This window comes from Falco naumanni, chromosome 1, assembly GCF_017639655.2.
Source record: "Falco naumanni isolate bFalNau1 chromosome 1, bFalNau1.pat, whole genome shotgun sequence".
In the NCBI taxonomy this organism is placed as follows: Eukaryota; Metazoa; Chordata; class Aves; order Falconiformes; family Falconidae; genus Falco; species Falco naumanni.
This window is the reverse complement of record NC_054054.1, coordinates 49,347,778-49,362,706: the sequence shown is the minus strand read 5'-3', so window position 1 is coordinate 49,362,706 and position 14,929 is coordinate 49,347,778. Positions and strand designations below refer to the sequence as shown.

The 14,929-nt window shown below is 43.9% G+C and overlaps 1 protein-coding gene across 1 annotated transcript; it reads left to right on the top strand.

Moving 5' to 3' along the window:
* Nucleotides 1-5,736: 5,736 nt before the first annotated feature.
* On the top strand, nucleotides 5,737-12,685 carry GPR78 (G protein-coupled receptor 78). The gene is made up of 3 exons (XM_040593167.1): nucleotides 5,737-6,406; nucleotides 6,896-7,009; nucleotides 11,067-12,685. Exons 1-3 carry the CDS (start codon nucleotides 5,739-5,741, stop codon nucleotides 11,302-11,304), a joined length of 1,020 nt encoding a protein of 339 aa, XP_040449101.1. The 5' UTR covers nucleotides 5,737-5,738; the 3' UTR covers nucleotides 11,305-12,685.
* The last annotated feature ends 2,244 nt before the right edge of the window (nucleotides 12,686-14,929 follow it).

The window sequence follows — 14,929 nt, the reverse complement described above, 5'->3', positions numbered from 1 at the left end:
TCCTGAATATTCCATTAAATCAGGAGTAACTCTGTTGCAGAACCAATCTGAGGAAAGAACTGGCATAGTGAAGGTATTTTGAAGAACTTGACACTGAGTTATGGAAGACAGATTCAAGTCCCTGTGCCATTTGTTCGAGGGAATAGTATTTCTCCATTAATATTTCAGACCTCCTGCATTATAGCCATAAAACTGTTGGGTGTAAAAACTAGTTAGCATTTGTTTACCTCCTGACACAAACTTCACTGAAATCAATATATTTTGCTGCTCAGTAGAATAGTGTATTTTTGCATTGTACTCTAGGAAAAGAATTCAGCCAGTTTTATTCCAAAGCTGAATCTTGCAGTCCAGAGTTCTGGTTCTACCTGCTGCCTCATGTTGTGGAAAAGGAAGACAAAATGAACTGGTGGGAGAAAGGAAGCATTGACACATATCCACACATAGCCATTTTTAGAATTGTATCTCAGCTGCAACTGTTTGAATTCTGTGAATATTTTGCTGTTTTCCTTTCATCCTCCAGTATCTGTGCACTTCCATTTCCATTAAGAAACATCAAGAATATAATCATAGAATCGTTTAAGTTTGAAAAGAACCTTAAGATCATCAAGTCCAACTACTAACCCAGCACTGCCAAGGCCACCACTAAACCATGTCCGTAAGTGCCACATCTACATGTCCTTTAAATATCTCCCAGGGATGGTGAGTCCACCACTTCCCTGGGTAACCTGTTCTAATGCTTGGCCACCCTTTCAGGGAAGAAATTTTTACTAATACCTACTCTAAACCTTCCCTGGTGTAACCTAAGGCTGTTGCTCCTTGTCTTGTCACTTGTTATATGGGAGAAGAGTCTGACACCCACCTCGCTACAACCTCCTGTCAGGTAGCTGTAGAGAGCAATAAGGTCCCCCTGAGCCTCCTTTTCTCCGGGCTAAACAACCCCAGTTCCCTTAGTCGCTCCCCATCAGACTTGGGCTCCAGACCTTTCCCCAGCCCCGCTGCCCTTCTCTGGCCATGCTCCAGCCCCTCAATGTCCTTCTAGTAGTCAGGGGCCCAAAACTGAACACATAATTTGAGGTGTGGTCTCACCAGTTATTCTTGTGGTATTTTTACCTGTTTCTTCAAACCCCAGCTCCATCCTCCAAAACAAAATCTTTCCTGCTGGAATTATATTGAGACCATTTTTTGCAGACTGTAGGAATATGTCTAGTTTGCATAAACACAAACATGAGCCAAAAGATTTTTGCACATGTATAGTTTTAATACAACTGCAAGATTATCTGTTGAACTATGAGATTCCTCATGACAATATTTAAGCAGTTTTGAAGTAATTTCAATCTGCAGAACTGTTGCATGGTTGAGCTTCATATTTCTTTCGCTGTTCTTCCTTCCCAGGTAGTTATGATGAATACATCTGCTTTTTACTGCTCCAAATTTTTCCCTGCAAAGTAGGGGTCTGCAGGAGGAATGAGTAGACCTTTCAGTTTGGCTTTACTCCATTTTAGGAAGACCTTTATGACAAAACTATTCCACAGGTGGTAAATGTGCCCACTGGAATTCTGCCACAGGAACAGCGTTGCAGAATTGTATTAGACTGATGAGTCAGGCTTCGCTTTTTTTCTGAGGAAATTAACAGCATGTCAATTATGTTACTACTATCTACTGGCTTATCTGTCTTATTGTTCCAGAATGAATAAAACTGTATTAGTTTAGCAGGTAAGGATGCCCTGCTTGCTCTAAAACCCTATAGTTCAAATCATAGCAAAGCAGGACTCTGAAAAGAAAGAGTGAATAAAAAAGAACAAAGGAATCTAAAAAAAAAAAGAAATTGCTGCTAAGTCTTGATGAACTGAAAGACTCTAGCTTCACTAAGGCTTCATTAACTAAAACTAATGTGACAACAATAATGGACCTGCTGCCACTGTGGTGGTGAGAAGGTATTTCCATGTGCTTGTTGGGAACAATACGTACCAGACCTGCTTACAGAGCATACTCAAAAATCTCATGGGTATTAACCATTCTTGTTCATTTTTGAAATGGGTCACTTTATAGCAAACAGACTAACAGTGAAAAGCTTTGTTCTTACCATCAGTTCCATGAGTCATTCCATTTCACCCCATATTGGTTAATATAATCTAATTTCCCTCTCTTCACCTATCATAAAAGAATCTGGGGCAAAGGGTTGCTTTTCTCTGTACTTGCAAATTATTTCATATAATTTGTTTGAGATCTCCTTTCATGGTGCTTTCTTAAAATCAGAGCCAAATTAAATGTGTTCCTAGCCATTGCAGAATACATTGATTAGAGCTGAATTATGCTCAGTTGTGATCTACATTGAAATTTCAATGACACATCTCTCCTGCAGTGAAACTAAAAGGGAATTTGAATCATCCTCTATTCCTTTCCAATGAACACAGTTCATTAACCATTAAATCCAATAAGTTGTGGTCAATATTTAGAACAGATGAATGTGTAAGTTTAATGAATGATGCAGCTATTAGAATAAGTCTCAAGTACTTACCTAATCTCTGCTAACTGAATAGCCTATGTTTATTAAAGGATAATTAGTGACAAGCACCTCTTTTTTTTTTTTTTCCTTTTCTTATTTGTATTGCAGCAATCTCCACAGTCCCCAGTTTCAATCAAGACAGCATCCTTTATTATGAAAGTAAATACTGTAAGATCTTGCTTGTGAAAATATTTGTGTTTAGTATAACTGTTGTGAGCATTTGCAGTGATTTACATATATCTGCTATATGTAAAAAAGTAGCATGAGCATATGTATTTTCAGGAGATAAGGTGGCAGATGCCTACTTTTGCAAACCCGCAGTGGCAAGCTCAAGACCTCTGGTCTCACACAGGTGACTGTTTTCAGCCTCTTATGTTGTAAATGGGCATTTGAACATCAGACTGAAAGGTGGCTGGTATGAAGTGGAAAAAGGTCAGCAGAGGACCCACACCCCACAGGAAGTTATGCATATGCTTAACTGTTGTGTTGATCAATGTCCACTGAAAACAAAAGGGGAAATCTAACAATGTTATCCCTATTGGGTTCTTTGAGCCTAGGATATTGTTCCAGGGGACCTCATTGTACATGTGAAAAAGCAGAATCACTTTCTTTCCTGTTTTTTTTTTGCTACTTGCCACCTTTTTTAATTTTCCTTGTCTTATTTTGATATGTTCTTTCTCCATTAGTTTTCAGAATCAATTCATTCTTCATTTGAAAAGGCTCTATGAGAGAAATTATGTGTGTATGTATAGAGGAAAGAAAGAAAGAAGACTGAGAAGTTGCCTCCTGTCTGGATCCAACAGGACAGAGCTTCTCAGGCAGCTATCACAGTAAGAGAATAGCACATCTAGGTTGTTGATGTGATGATATAAAATAGCATCTACTCCACCTGACATCAGAACACAGGCAGCCTCCGATCCCAGATGGCTAACATAAAAGCTCCACAACCCTGTGATACTATTAGATGAAAGGTAGGTCATAGATGGGTTCTGACTAGTAAGAACCTTAAGAACTGCTGCTGTGAGAGGTAATTGCAGAACCTCTGCTCTGCATGAATACAGCCAGCTTCTCCCATAACGGTTCAGTTCTTCCCAACTATCTGTGCAGTGTTTGGCTCTGCAACGTTGATTCCCTGATGATAGAAATGCAACAACTGAACTCTGAGAGAACTGATATTGTCATGCTTTTATAGATTTTTTTTCAAATGCTTGCACAAAAAAATATTGGATTTTTGTTTGTCAAGCATAAGCACTGTCAAATGTATCTGCTCTCTTTTAACTTTGGAAATGACAGCTTTCTGATCAAAGAAAACACTCCTTTTCTTTCCATCCTGAGGAATAATACAGTACTGGTTCTTTTCCAAATAACACATCTCATGTCTTGTTGCTTTCTTCTTTCCTTAAGACATATAACTCACCATAGTAAGCTTTTAAATTAGGGCCTGATCCCAAACTTATAACTGCTGTTGGAAGAAAAAAAAACCACCCCAACAAACAAACAAACAAAAAAAAAAACACTCAAAACATTGCCTTCATGCTCTTTCAAGCAGTTTTATGTGCAATTATTCACACAGTGGTCACACTTGCGTGACAAGGCTACATAGTAGGGACAATATACACAATGAAACCTTTCCTTAGGATGTTAATGGTTATTTTGGATAGTGGGGAAACTACCTTTTCTTCTCCTTTTTCTTCGTGTCAGTTCTGGCGATCAACTGTAAAATGTGATAGTGATTACACATGGCAGCTTTTTTTTTGTACCAGTGTTCTGATGCACCAAAATTTACTCCCTCTTTTCTTTTATATATTCTTTTTAAATCTAAGACAAAGATTTACGGCATTTTGGGGAATTAGCCATGTGATCCACTTTCCTGACAGGTGCAGAGGGAGAATTTCTGGCCTCTTTCATGTCTCATTTCAGCTTTTGCCGAAACATGATAACTGAAAGAACTTTTCTTACCATTGCACTTCTGTGTTATCAGTGTACATGGAAAATGTTAAGAGAGACTAGTTTTCCACAGAACGTGCCAGCACCACCCTAATGTGGGCACTTGTTCAGCCAGCTGGGGCTTGGAAAATGTGAGTCCAAGCAGCCAAAGTGGTCTCTAAGCAAGCAACATCCCTCGCTGCTGGCCGATGGGGACAGTGTGAATACCCAGAGGGCAACCATAGCTCCTCTGGGTGCTATGAAATAAAAGGGGGCAAAAAAGGCAAGTGATCCCTCGGACGGACGGGGGGGGGGGGGGGGGGGGGGGGGGGGGGGGGGGGGAACCTTCCAAGAGGTACAGATGCTGCTTTTTGACAGGTTCCAGGAATGCTGTATGCATCGTTGCACTCAGGGTGTGTCTGAGCACTGCACGGGAATTAAGCTACTAGCGACTGGTCGGGAGGTCTGATCCGTCCCGAGCTGCGCATCAGCGGAGAGCTGGGCTTTCCCCTGCTTCCTGCGTGCGGCAGCGGATCGGACCGGCTCCGCGCTCCCTGGCTGAGCCTGTGCCTCGCAGCCGCTCGTCTGCGCATGAGTCGCCGCGGGAGGTTCCGCGGCTGGAGTATTTCAGGGGCTGGGCACCGGGGGAAGATGCTCAGTGCCTGACTGCGCCCGTGCCCCCGGCGGCGGGGGGAGCCGCGGCGGGACGCGGCCACGGGCACGGCGAGGGCGCCGGCGCGGGGGGCACCGCGGAGGGCGGCGTGAAGCGAGGGCGGCGCGGCCGTCGGGGCAGAGCCGGCTTCAGCACCGCGGACAGCGCACAGCGGGCACCGCGCCCCGGCACCGCGCTGCCCCCAGCCCAGCTCCCAGCCCAGCTCCCGCCGCCGCTGCCCCGGGCCCCGCCCCGGGGCGCCCCGGCCCCGCCAGCTCCGGCTCCGATTCCCGGGCGCCCGACCTCCCGCTCCCTCGGCTCCGGCCGGCGGCAGCCCCGGCGCCCCTGCCGTCGGCTCCGGCACCGCTGCTCCTGGCCCCCGCTAACCCCGCTGCCCGGCACCGGTCCTCGCGGGTCCTCTCCCCCCCTGCCCCGGCCGGCCTCCCAGCCCCTCTCCCCGCGTCTTCGGCTCTGCTCCCCGCCGCCTGCCCCTCTCCCTACACCCGCTGCCCCCGGCTCCGCTCCCCGCTCCCGCGGCTCCTGCCCCCCGGCAACATGCGCGGGAGGCCGCGGGTGGTGGCAGGCGAGGCTGCGGTGCCGGCGCGGATGCCCCCTTCCTCCTGCCCTCACCCACCCCAGGCCACCCGCTGAGAGATGGACTTGGCAGGCGTGCTGCTGGCGCTGCTCCTCGTGCTGGTGCTGGTTGTCTCTCTGCTCTCCAACCTCCTGGTACTGCTATGCTTCGTCTACAGTACGGAGATCCGCAAGCAGGTCGCCGGGGTTTTCCTGGTGAACTTATCCTTTTGCAACCTGCTCCTCACCGTCCTGAACATGCCTTTTACGCTGCTGGGGATCCTGAGGAACCAGCAGCCCCTCGGGGGCTGCGTCTGCAAAGCGGTGGGTTTCCTGGAAACTTTCCTGACTTCCAATACGATGCTGAGCATGGCAGCTCTCAGCATCGACAAATGGATTGCCGTGGTGTTCCCCTTAAGCTACACCAGCAAGATGCGGTATAAGGACGCTGTGATACTGATGGGCTACTCGTGGCTCCACTCCCTCACGTTCCCCTTGGTATCCTTGTTTTACTCGTGGGTAGATTACAGCAGCGTTTATGCCTCTTGCACCTTGCACCTGAAGGAAGAGACGGAGCGGAGAAGGTTTACAGTGTTCACCATCGTCTTTCACTCCACCAGTTTCATGCTGTCGCTGGTGATTTTGTGTTTCACCTATTTAAAGGTGTTGAAAGTTGCCCGGTTCCACTGCAAGCGAATAGACATTATTACCATGCAGACTCTGGTTTTGCTGGTGGATATCCACCCCAGGTAATGCGTGCTTGTTCGTATTCACAGCCCCGGGGCACTTGCATAGGTACCCCTGGTGGAGAGGATGCTCTGTACCCCCACCCCCCGAGCACCCCTTCCTGTGCTCCTGCCTGCCCCAGCCACATCGCGAACGCTTCTGCCTCTAGTTTCAGGCTGTGCTTATAGTGCCAGAGGACGGTGGCTTGTGCATTTGTAGCCTGCTTTGTGTAAATGTTAGTCCTGCTCGCCGGCTGCTCCCACTTGCCTGAGCTCCCTTTCACAGGGAGCCGCTGCCTCGGTGAATGCGATCGTCCCCGGGTTCGGCGGGGCCGGGGGCTGCCCTCCCCTTCCCTCCCCTCTCCTCCCCTCCCCTGGGCCGGGGGCTGCCCTGCCCTCCCCTGGGCCGTGGCAGGGTCCCTCGGGCCGGGAGCGAGCCCTTCCCTCTCCCCGGGGCTCCCATCCCGTCTCCTCGCTCTTGCCTTCACCCACCGCCTGCTTTCCCCCTTGCAGTGTGAAGCAGCGCTGTCTGAACGAGCAGAAACGGAGGCGGCAGCGGGCTACCAAGAAAATCAGTATTTTTATAGGGTCGTTTGTGATCTGTTTTGGTCCTTACATTATCACCAGGTTAGTATCGCCTGTTGGGGTGGGGGACTTCCTGGAACCGCTGTGCCATCTGATGCACAGGGGGTTGGGGCAGGGGGGGCACAGCTAATTTTGGGGTGCCAGATCCTGACAGAGACCTGGGGCCGGTTCTGAGGGGCAGAGCACTCACACATGCACACACTCACTCACTCACACACACACACACACACACAGAGGCCCTCACACAGGCCAACCCAGCTCGCTGGGTAAAGCCCCTGGCTCTCCCTCCCTCATTGCAGCCAAGGCTGGGAGCCCCTGCCAAGAGCAAGAGGCTTTTAGGACAAGTACCAGGAATTAATTACATACCAGTGGGAGATAAAAGCAGTTGAAAAGACTTGCCACCCTTCCTTATTAGCACAGCCTGAGCAACAGAGAGGCAAGCAGACTTCTTTTCCTGATTAGCTCAGGTCTTTTTGTTGTTTTATTTTTTAAAGGCAAAAAGCCAAGCTTGCTGCTATTGGAAGCTGAAGTGACATAATGTAAATTTATCCAGGCTGATAATTTGTCAGATAAGCCCTGTGTCTGGAGACATCAACATCTGTAAATATAATGCTAATGGTGCAGCATGGCCTTGTGATGAAGTGTAAGAGTTATCTCCCAGGAAAACCAACAATTAGGCCTTTAATATGCATAGGAAACACCATGCTCCTCAACTGGCCAGAACTATTGGCATCCACCCTGGTAGTTCGCACCTTTTTAAGTAGCCATGTATACATTCCTCATTTCGTACTTGTATAGTCTTTATACAACATATGGACAACATATGGTTATTATTTTTAAATCTTGCATAAATCAATGATCTGGAAGCCCATGTAACTATGCTGAATTGCAACACCTCAGGATTTAGCCTTTCATCTCTTGACTAAAACAGGTTACATCCTTCACAAATGATTTTTTGAAATATGTCCCACTTCACTTTGTGTTCAAGACACCCTTGAAGAGTACTGACTTCTGTCAAGAAAGGTGCACTAGTCTGCAGAACCACCCTAGTGAGGGCTTCCTCAAGGTTGCTACCAAGCTTCTGGGGTCTGCAGCCACACCAGCTCAAAGCACTCAGCCAGCTGTAGCACACAGGTCTTCCACAGTCACATATATATAGGCCATTCACATATATATAGGCCATTTATTGACCATTGCCATTACCCTTTTCTTACGTGGGTAGGGGGACAGATTTAGGCCAGTGCACAAAAATTACAGTGTTTTTTTAACCTTTAGGATGACATTTATTTCAGTTCCCATTTATATGTTGAAAAGGATTCCTGACTGATTGCCTGGATAGCTGCATATATTTTTTCTGCAGTTGAAAGGGTTATTACAAATGTTATCATTACATCACAAAGTTAAAAGGTTAATTGATCACTGTTCAGTACATTCTGAGTCATTTTCTATTCACCTTTGCCATAATCAGGATATAATTATATTGAGCAAAGTAGATTTTGCCATCTTCCTTCCATCTGAACATTACTGAGCTCAGCAAATTCCAACATTGCCACATTTTTCAGCGTGGAGATCTCTCTCATAAACTTCTAAAATAAAAGCAACTTCCTTCTTCAGATCTTGCATTTGGAAAATGGTGCATTTTCTAAGCGTGACAAACTGGTATCTGATGTGTCACTACAGAGAAGACTGAGGGCTGGTTTCTGTGAATGTGTGTCACGGTACAGCTTCTGCCTCAATCACAAGAACCTAGTTGGTTCAGCAACAGCAAAATAGGAAGTATTTGGAGAGGACATCCTCAAAGGCTCTTTGCCCCAAAGGCAAAGCAGTGTCCAGGCAGCACTAGATAAAAGGTGGTGGAGTTGAGATCGGAGGACTTGCTGCCATGCCCGTGTCTTCATTCTTCCCCCATTCTGTTTTTTAGGGGAGTGGCACTGAAGCTATCTCTATGGAAGCAGTATGAAAGATATCCCCCCTCTTCTCTTGCTCGGTGGCCTGGTGACTCAGGTTGCATTGTGAGCTCAGTGTTTGCTCCTCACTTCAGAAATGTGAATGAGATTATGTTCATTATCAAGACATTCGTCTGTTCACTAAGAGCCGACAGATGAATTTAATCTTTTTTGTAACAACACCGAAACCAAGAAAATGATACTAAGATGCATTCAGATGGATATTTCTAAGGATGACTTGGTTTGGCCAGGACCTTTATCTTATTAAAATCTGTGTAATTTTTCTTCTGTTGGTTTCAGTGCAATTGTGTTGAGGCCCATAACACAATAAATGGAACACATAGTAATGCATCTATTCTCATGACTGAAAGATACCTCACTTTTTGTTTAGTGTCTTTATAAAAAAATGAATTGTGCAAATATCAAATGTATATTTCTTGTATTAAGATGATATACAGGATGGCATAAACCTAAGCAACCATGCAGCAAGTGTCATTTATCGTACATTTATTTCTCACGTTTTGTGTCTTCCTGTTCTCTCTGTTTTGACTTGACTGGATTTTTTTTTTCCAAGCAGCTTCAAACAGAAGTCATCTTGTTTTTAAATGCACTTGCCATAGGAATGATTTCACTTTTACATATAATAATAAGAAATTTTCCTGTCAGAGTTCAACCACTTGCTGCAATGTTCAGTCCTAGTGGTGGTAAGTCAGCTTTTCTATGTGGAGGGATTGGAACAGCTTCAGAAGGCAATGCCCTGCAAGGTAGGAGCTCTGCACTTTGGAAAGAGGCCAGAAGGTTCTTCAAGCTTGAGAAAGCTTCTGATCTTACATCTTCAGACAGTGATGTTTTAGGGTACAGAAAAGGGCTATTTTATCTCATGGTACTCTTTTTTTTTTTTTTTTTTTTTCCTTCTGGAATTAATATAGCAAAATAGTATATTCTTGTTCCTGCAAAAGGTTTCACAAAAGATGTACAGATAATAAAAACTTCTCACCCTGTTCTTTCCACCGTCCTGGAGAGTCTGCCCACTGCTGATGATCTGTATGCCAGACATTTGCTGGAACAGTCTAAAGGTTTGTTCTCACTTCCATGGAAAAATTGTTTAACTTAGTTGCAGTTTCTCCCCCTGTGATTAATACACCCATCTCAACTGAGGTGCTAAGGCCACTAATCATCCGTGAAGCACAGACCAGAAGACACAGGTCTGGAGACAGCTGACTGGTCATATAATGATGATAAAAATGTTGTTTGCTTTTGTTCTTTGGCCAAACTAGTGGTCAGCCAAGTGCATGCAGAAACTCTCACAGGTAAGCAGATGCAGTTGTGCTCCTAAGCATACTATGGGATTGCAGGTGCCACCCAAATCTCTCTGAGATACTGCCACAGTGTTTGTACTATACTGGTCTAACATGAATCCTTTTTGCATATGAGAGAATTCACAGCAGTGGTGCAATGCAGGTTCACTGTTCTGAACCTGAGGAGGTGGATTCAGTGATCTAGACCAGGTTTCGGGTGTCATTTGATATGCTGCATAGTATACAAAACCTCTACATAGGCTGTAGAAGACCCACAACTTCCAGGAGCAGCAGCCTGATGCCACGGGGGTTGTACCCAAATGTCTCAAGTGTCACTAGACAGTTGTACTTAAGCAACTGATCTGAGTGCGCCTGGATGCCCCAAGTCACGTGTGCCTATCTCAAGCTTGCCTTGGGAGAGGGGTAATCAATTAAGTCACCAAGATTCTGACTACTTACCAGCACAACTCTCTAAACTCAGAAAGTGAGCCATAAACTGCAGCGCTTTCTTATCTCTGGTGCATGGGAGCATTAACATTAAAAACACATTTTCTCTCTCTTTCCATAGAGGGAATGATTCTTGTCTCTGATGCATGGGAGCATTAACATTAAAAACACACTTTCTCTCTCTTTCCATAGAGGGAATGATTCTTGTCTCCCAGTGGCCTTGCTAGGAAAGTTCCTTTTGCCTTTATTGAATCCAAGGAGTAAGTAAGTACAGGGCCCTTCTCCTGCAGGGACTGAGTGCTGTAAGAAAATAAGTTTTACTTGAATATTTCATGAAGCATGAGTTGAGCATGGGCTCAGTGTGAATATAACACTCAAGTGTTTCCATCTCTCTTTAATGTTTAACAGGTTGATAGAGCTCCTTCCTTTTGTTACCATAAATTACTACTGGGGAATCATAAGCAAGTGCCTCACCTACAGTAAGGCTGCATCAGATCCATTTGTTTACTCACTTTTACGTCAACAGTACAAAAAAGTTGTGATCAACATGGTCAATAGGATACTTAAGAGGGACCTATATCCGTCATCGGGGTACAACAGCTCTCTCGATACTGAAAACGATTACTGCTTGCACAGAACAAATTAACATGAAAAGCGTTCCCCTTCAAGTGAGACAGGAGCTTGCTGTTGCTGGAAAGCTGCCTTTTCCCTCTCGTGCTGACAGTGGTGACAGTGTCTCCAGGGTGCGAAAGCTGCATTAATGTGATGCATTTCATTGTGGACTTTCATGAAAGGCTCTTCCCTGGTCTGCAGCCAAGTACAATATATGGCAAAGCCTCTTCCCTGAGTAAAAGGAGTAGGCTTAAGGGGCTTTAAGAGAGCCTTTGGAGGCTTTAGAGAAGCTTGGAGAGCTTTTAATGTCTCCTGTCTGAAGACTTGGCATATCTTGGAGCATTCCACATCAGACATGATATTCCAGTGTCTTCTGGGACCACAGGAATCCCCAGGATGGAAGGAGAGGTTGAGAGTCCTCCGTGCTGTACATGTAACTTGACAGCTCAGGATCTGCTCTGTTAGTTTTGAACATTACAAATAAGTCTTTTAATTGATTTATTGTATTGGTGCCTCAAGTGAGTCAGCACTTTGAATCTGAGATTGTTGTTATTAATATTTACTACTAGGCATCATGATTGTAACATAGCCTTTAGGAAGTGGTACATATATTTGATATGCCAGTATTCTATCAAGCATAACCAAAGTCCACATATCTGAGTTACTAATATTTAGCACTTCAGTGGTATGTGATTACAATAAATGCAGCAACAGTAACAAAGACATATATGGAATTTAGTTAAATAGCACTGTAGTTCCATCACTGAGCTAGTAATCCTATTCAAAGAAGCTTTTATTCAGAAAAAAAAAAATCAGTTAGACAGTAGAAATGACAGATACCACTGTGTTTATGATATATTACTTCAGAAGCTATCTGTTTTCAAAGAACAGGCTAAAATATATCAATTCTTTTTAAAGGATATATACTGTGTACAATATTTCATGCATTGGCTATATTTGGTAGATTGTAATAATACTGTGCAATCTTTTATTCAATAATGATTGATTAACCTGGTGATTTAACTGATACTAAGAGATGTCTAAGAGATATTATAACAGACCTGCTGCCAAACGCCCAGAAACACAAAGCTGCTTTATTATTATGTGTATTTTTCACTTATTATTTCTTTTTAAATCTAAACAGGCTTTGGAAAAATATGGGAATTATTTTTGAACAATATTCCTTTGATTATATAAGACATGAATCAAAATATTCTATGGCATTCAATAAGCTACTATTTTCTAATTGAGTACATAAGGGGAAAATTAAAGCAATTCCCAAGTATATTTTGAGAAAGAAAAAACAAAAAAAAATGAAGACAGTAAAGAACACCTATTTTTAATGTAAAACTGAACTTGACCCTACGAAGCATTGAGAAGGTTGTTCCTGACCAAACTAAGCATATAAGCATGTGGTTAGGCACAAATATAATTTCCTTTGAAGTTAACAGCTCTATTCCCATGCTGAAATTTAAGTATATGTATAACTGTTTTGTAAAATCAGCGTTGAGCAGTCAGCACATCGAGAGGGGTTTTTCCACCATCCACAATGAGGAAGGAGAGCATCTTATTGCAATTCCATTGAAGTCAAGGAAAGGCGATGCTGCATAACAAATGCAAGGTTCTCTTATCTCCTTCTTTTAATCTCTGAGGCCTTTCTGATGCTTTTTTTTCCCATGCAAATACCTTGGGCCTCTGTGTTTTGCATCAATAGTTCTGCCTGTGTTTATTAAATTGAATGTATTACAATGGTTTTGTCTTCTTAGTAAAGTATTTGTACTCTCTCCAATTTTGTGTAAATACAGTATTTCCGAAAAAAAAGCTGTCTGTGGAATCTTTGCAGTTTTACTATCTTCCTGTCTGCCTCCACATATCTTCCCCCTCTGCTGTGCCACTACAAAAACCTGATGCTTCAGTCCTTCATTTCAGCTGCAATGTAAGGACCAGATAGCTCTGTAGGGGGTGGGAGTGATGCTAAATTCTCAGTTATTCTTTGTCAGTTTTGTGCCAAAAAGTTTTGATAGACTACAGCATTTATCTGTGAATAAACATGAGTTTAATGATACCTACAATTGTTAATTGCCTTTGGTTTCCTAAAGAAAATAGTGCTGCTTTAAGAAAGGAATATGTTACATACAGTTAAAAGTATTAAATTGTCACTTCCAAGACACACAAATGAAATAAAGAATTGTTTTGACTTTTTTCTTAGTATCAAGAAAATAGTAGAGGAGAAAAAAAATAATAAACTTTAAAGCTATTACAGTAATAAACTGCTAAAGCTATTAAACTATAAGCCACATTCTAAAGCTATAAAACAGAACATATACTGCTACATCTGGTATTAAGTTCATTAATGAAGCTTATTCATACCAGTTGAGGGTGTCACCATGCACACACTTTACAATACCACTCAACCTCACAAAGCATTGAACATTTCCAGAGGTGCTCAGGTTCAGGCAGGGAGAAAACAAAAACAAAGAAAATTATTTGAGCCTGTGCTGGGTGTTACAAAACATCTTTTAAATTTCCATAGAGAATTAGGAAGCTAATGTTTACAGTATGCTGTAGACCAGAAACTAAGAAAGGGCAAGGAGAGCCGTAGTCCTCAGCCTGGATTTGCAATGAAGTTTAACTGCCTCGTTTAGCGTTACCAAAAGGCATCTTCCTCTGCTCGGTATGCACAGCCAGTTCTGTAGGTAAATTTTTCTTTCTCCCTTCTTCTCACCACCCACTTCCCACCAGAGAAGGGTTTGCTCTACTTTTCTAGCCATGGAGGAAGCATTTAGTGAGAGGTCTCGGTTTCATTCCTCCAGCTTCCTGATGTAGGCGAAACTCTTGTTAGCTTGGTGCTTCATTCATCATGCTCTGGGTTATTTGGGGATAGGAAAAGACAGGGGGGGAACCACACTTTGCCCCCTTTTTGGGAGATGCTGCAAAAAGGATCAAAGGATTTAGTGCTTTACTGGAGGTGAGAACATTTATCTTACACAATGGGAGCATCCACCAGAGGTGGCAAGGTTGTTGATTCCCTCTTACTGGCATTTTACATGAGGCAGACATTAGATGCACAGTCCTGACAGTAGGGTTTAGTTTGGATCAGATTTCCAACAAAGCTGAAGTGTGATATCCAAAATGGCATCTTGCCATTGACACACTCTTGCCAACTCAAAGGTATCACTCCAGAAAACCTTATCTGAATTTTCTGCCCAGTGGCCTGGAGTGTTTTTTGCTAGGAGACAAGAGACTGGCAAATACCTGGCAGGTGTGTTGTATAGTTGGAAACACCACGGGGGTTCAGCAGGAGCTACCTGCCACTACGACTTCCCTAGCAGAAGGAGCTGTCACCCACCTGTGGCTGCTTAGGGAAAACAATGGCGAGTTGTTAAAAGAGTGTGTGAAAGAAGCATCATTTCCTCAGGGGGGTAGCAGAAGTGCCCAGAAGTAATCCTGGGCTGTGGCTTTTTCAGCTCCTGGTTGCAATCTGAATCAGCAAAATGGTCTTTCCTTCTCCAAACTTTTATTTTGGCTGCAAAGACTGGAGTTGAGAACTGCACCTTCCCTGGGTGACATCCCTCCTCCTAATGGCAGTCAGAGTACAAACTCTGCAGCACAACAAACCTTTAATTAGTCCATGTAATTAAGAAGACATTAAACTTCAA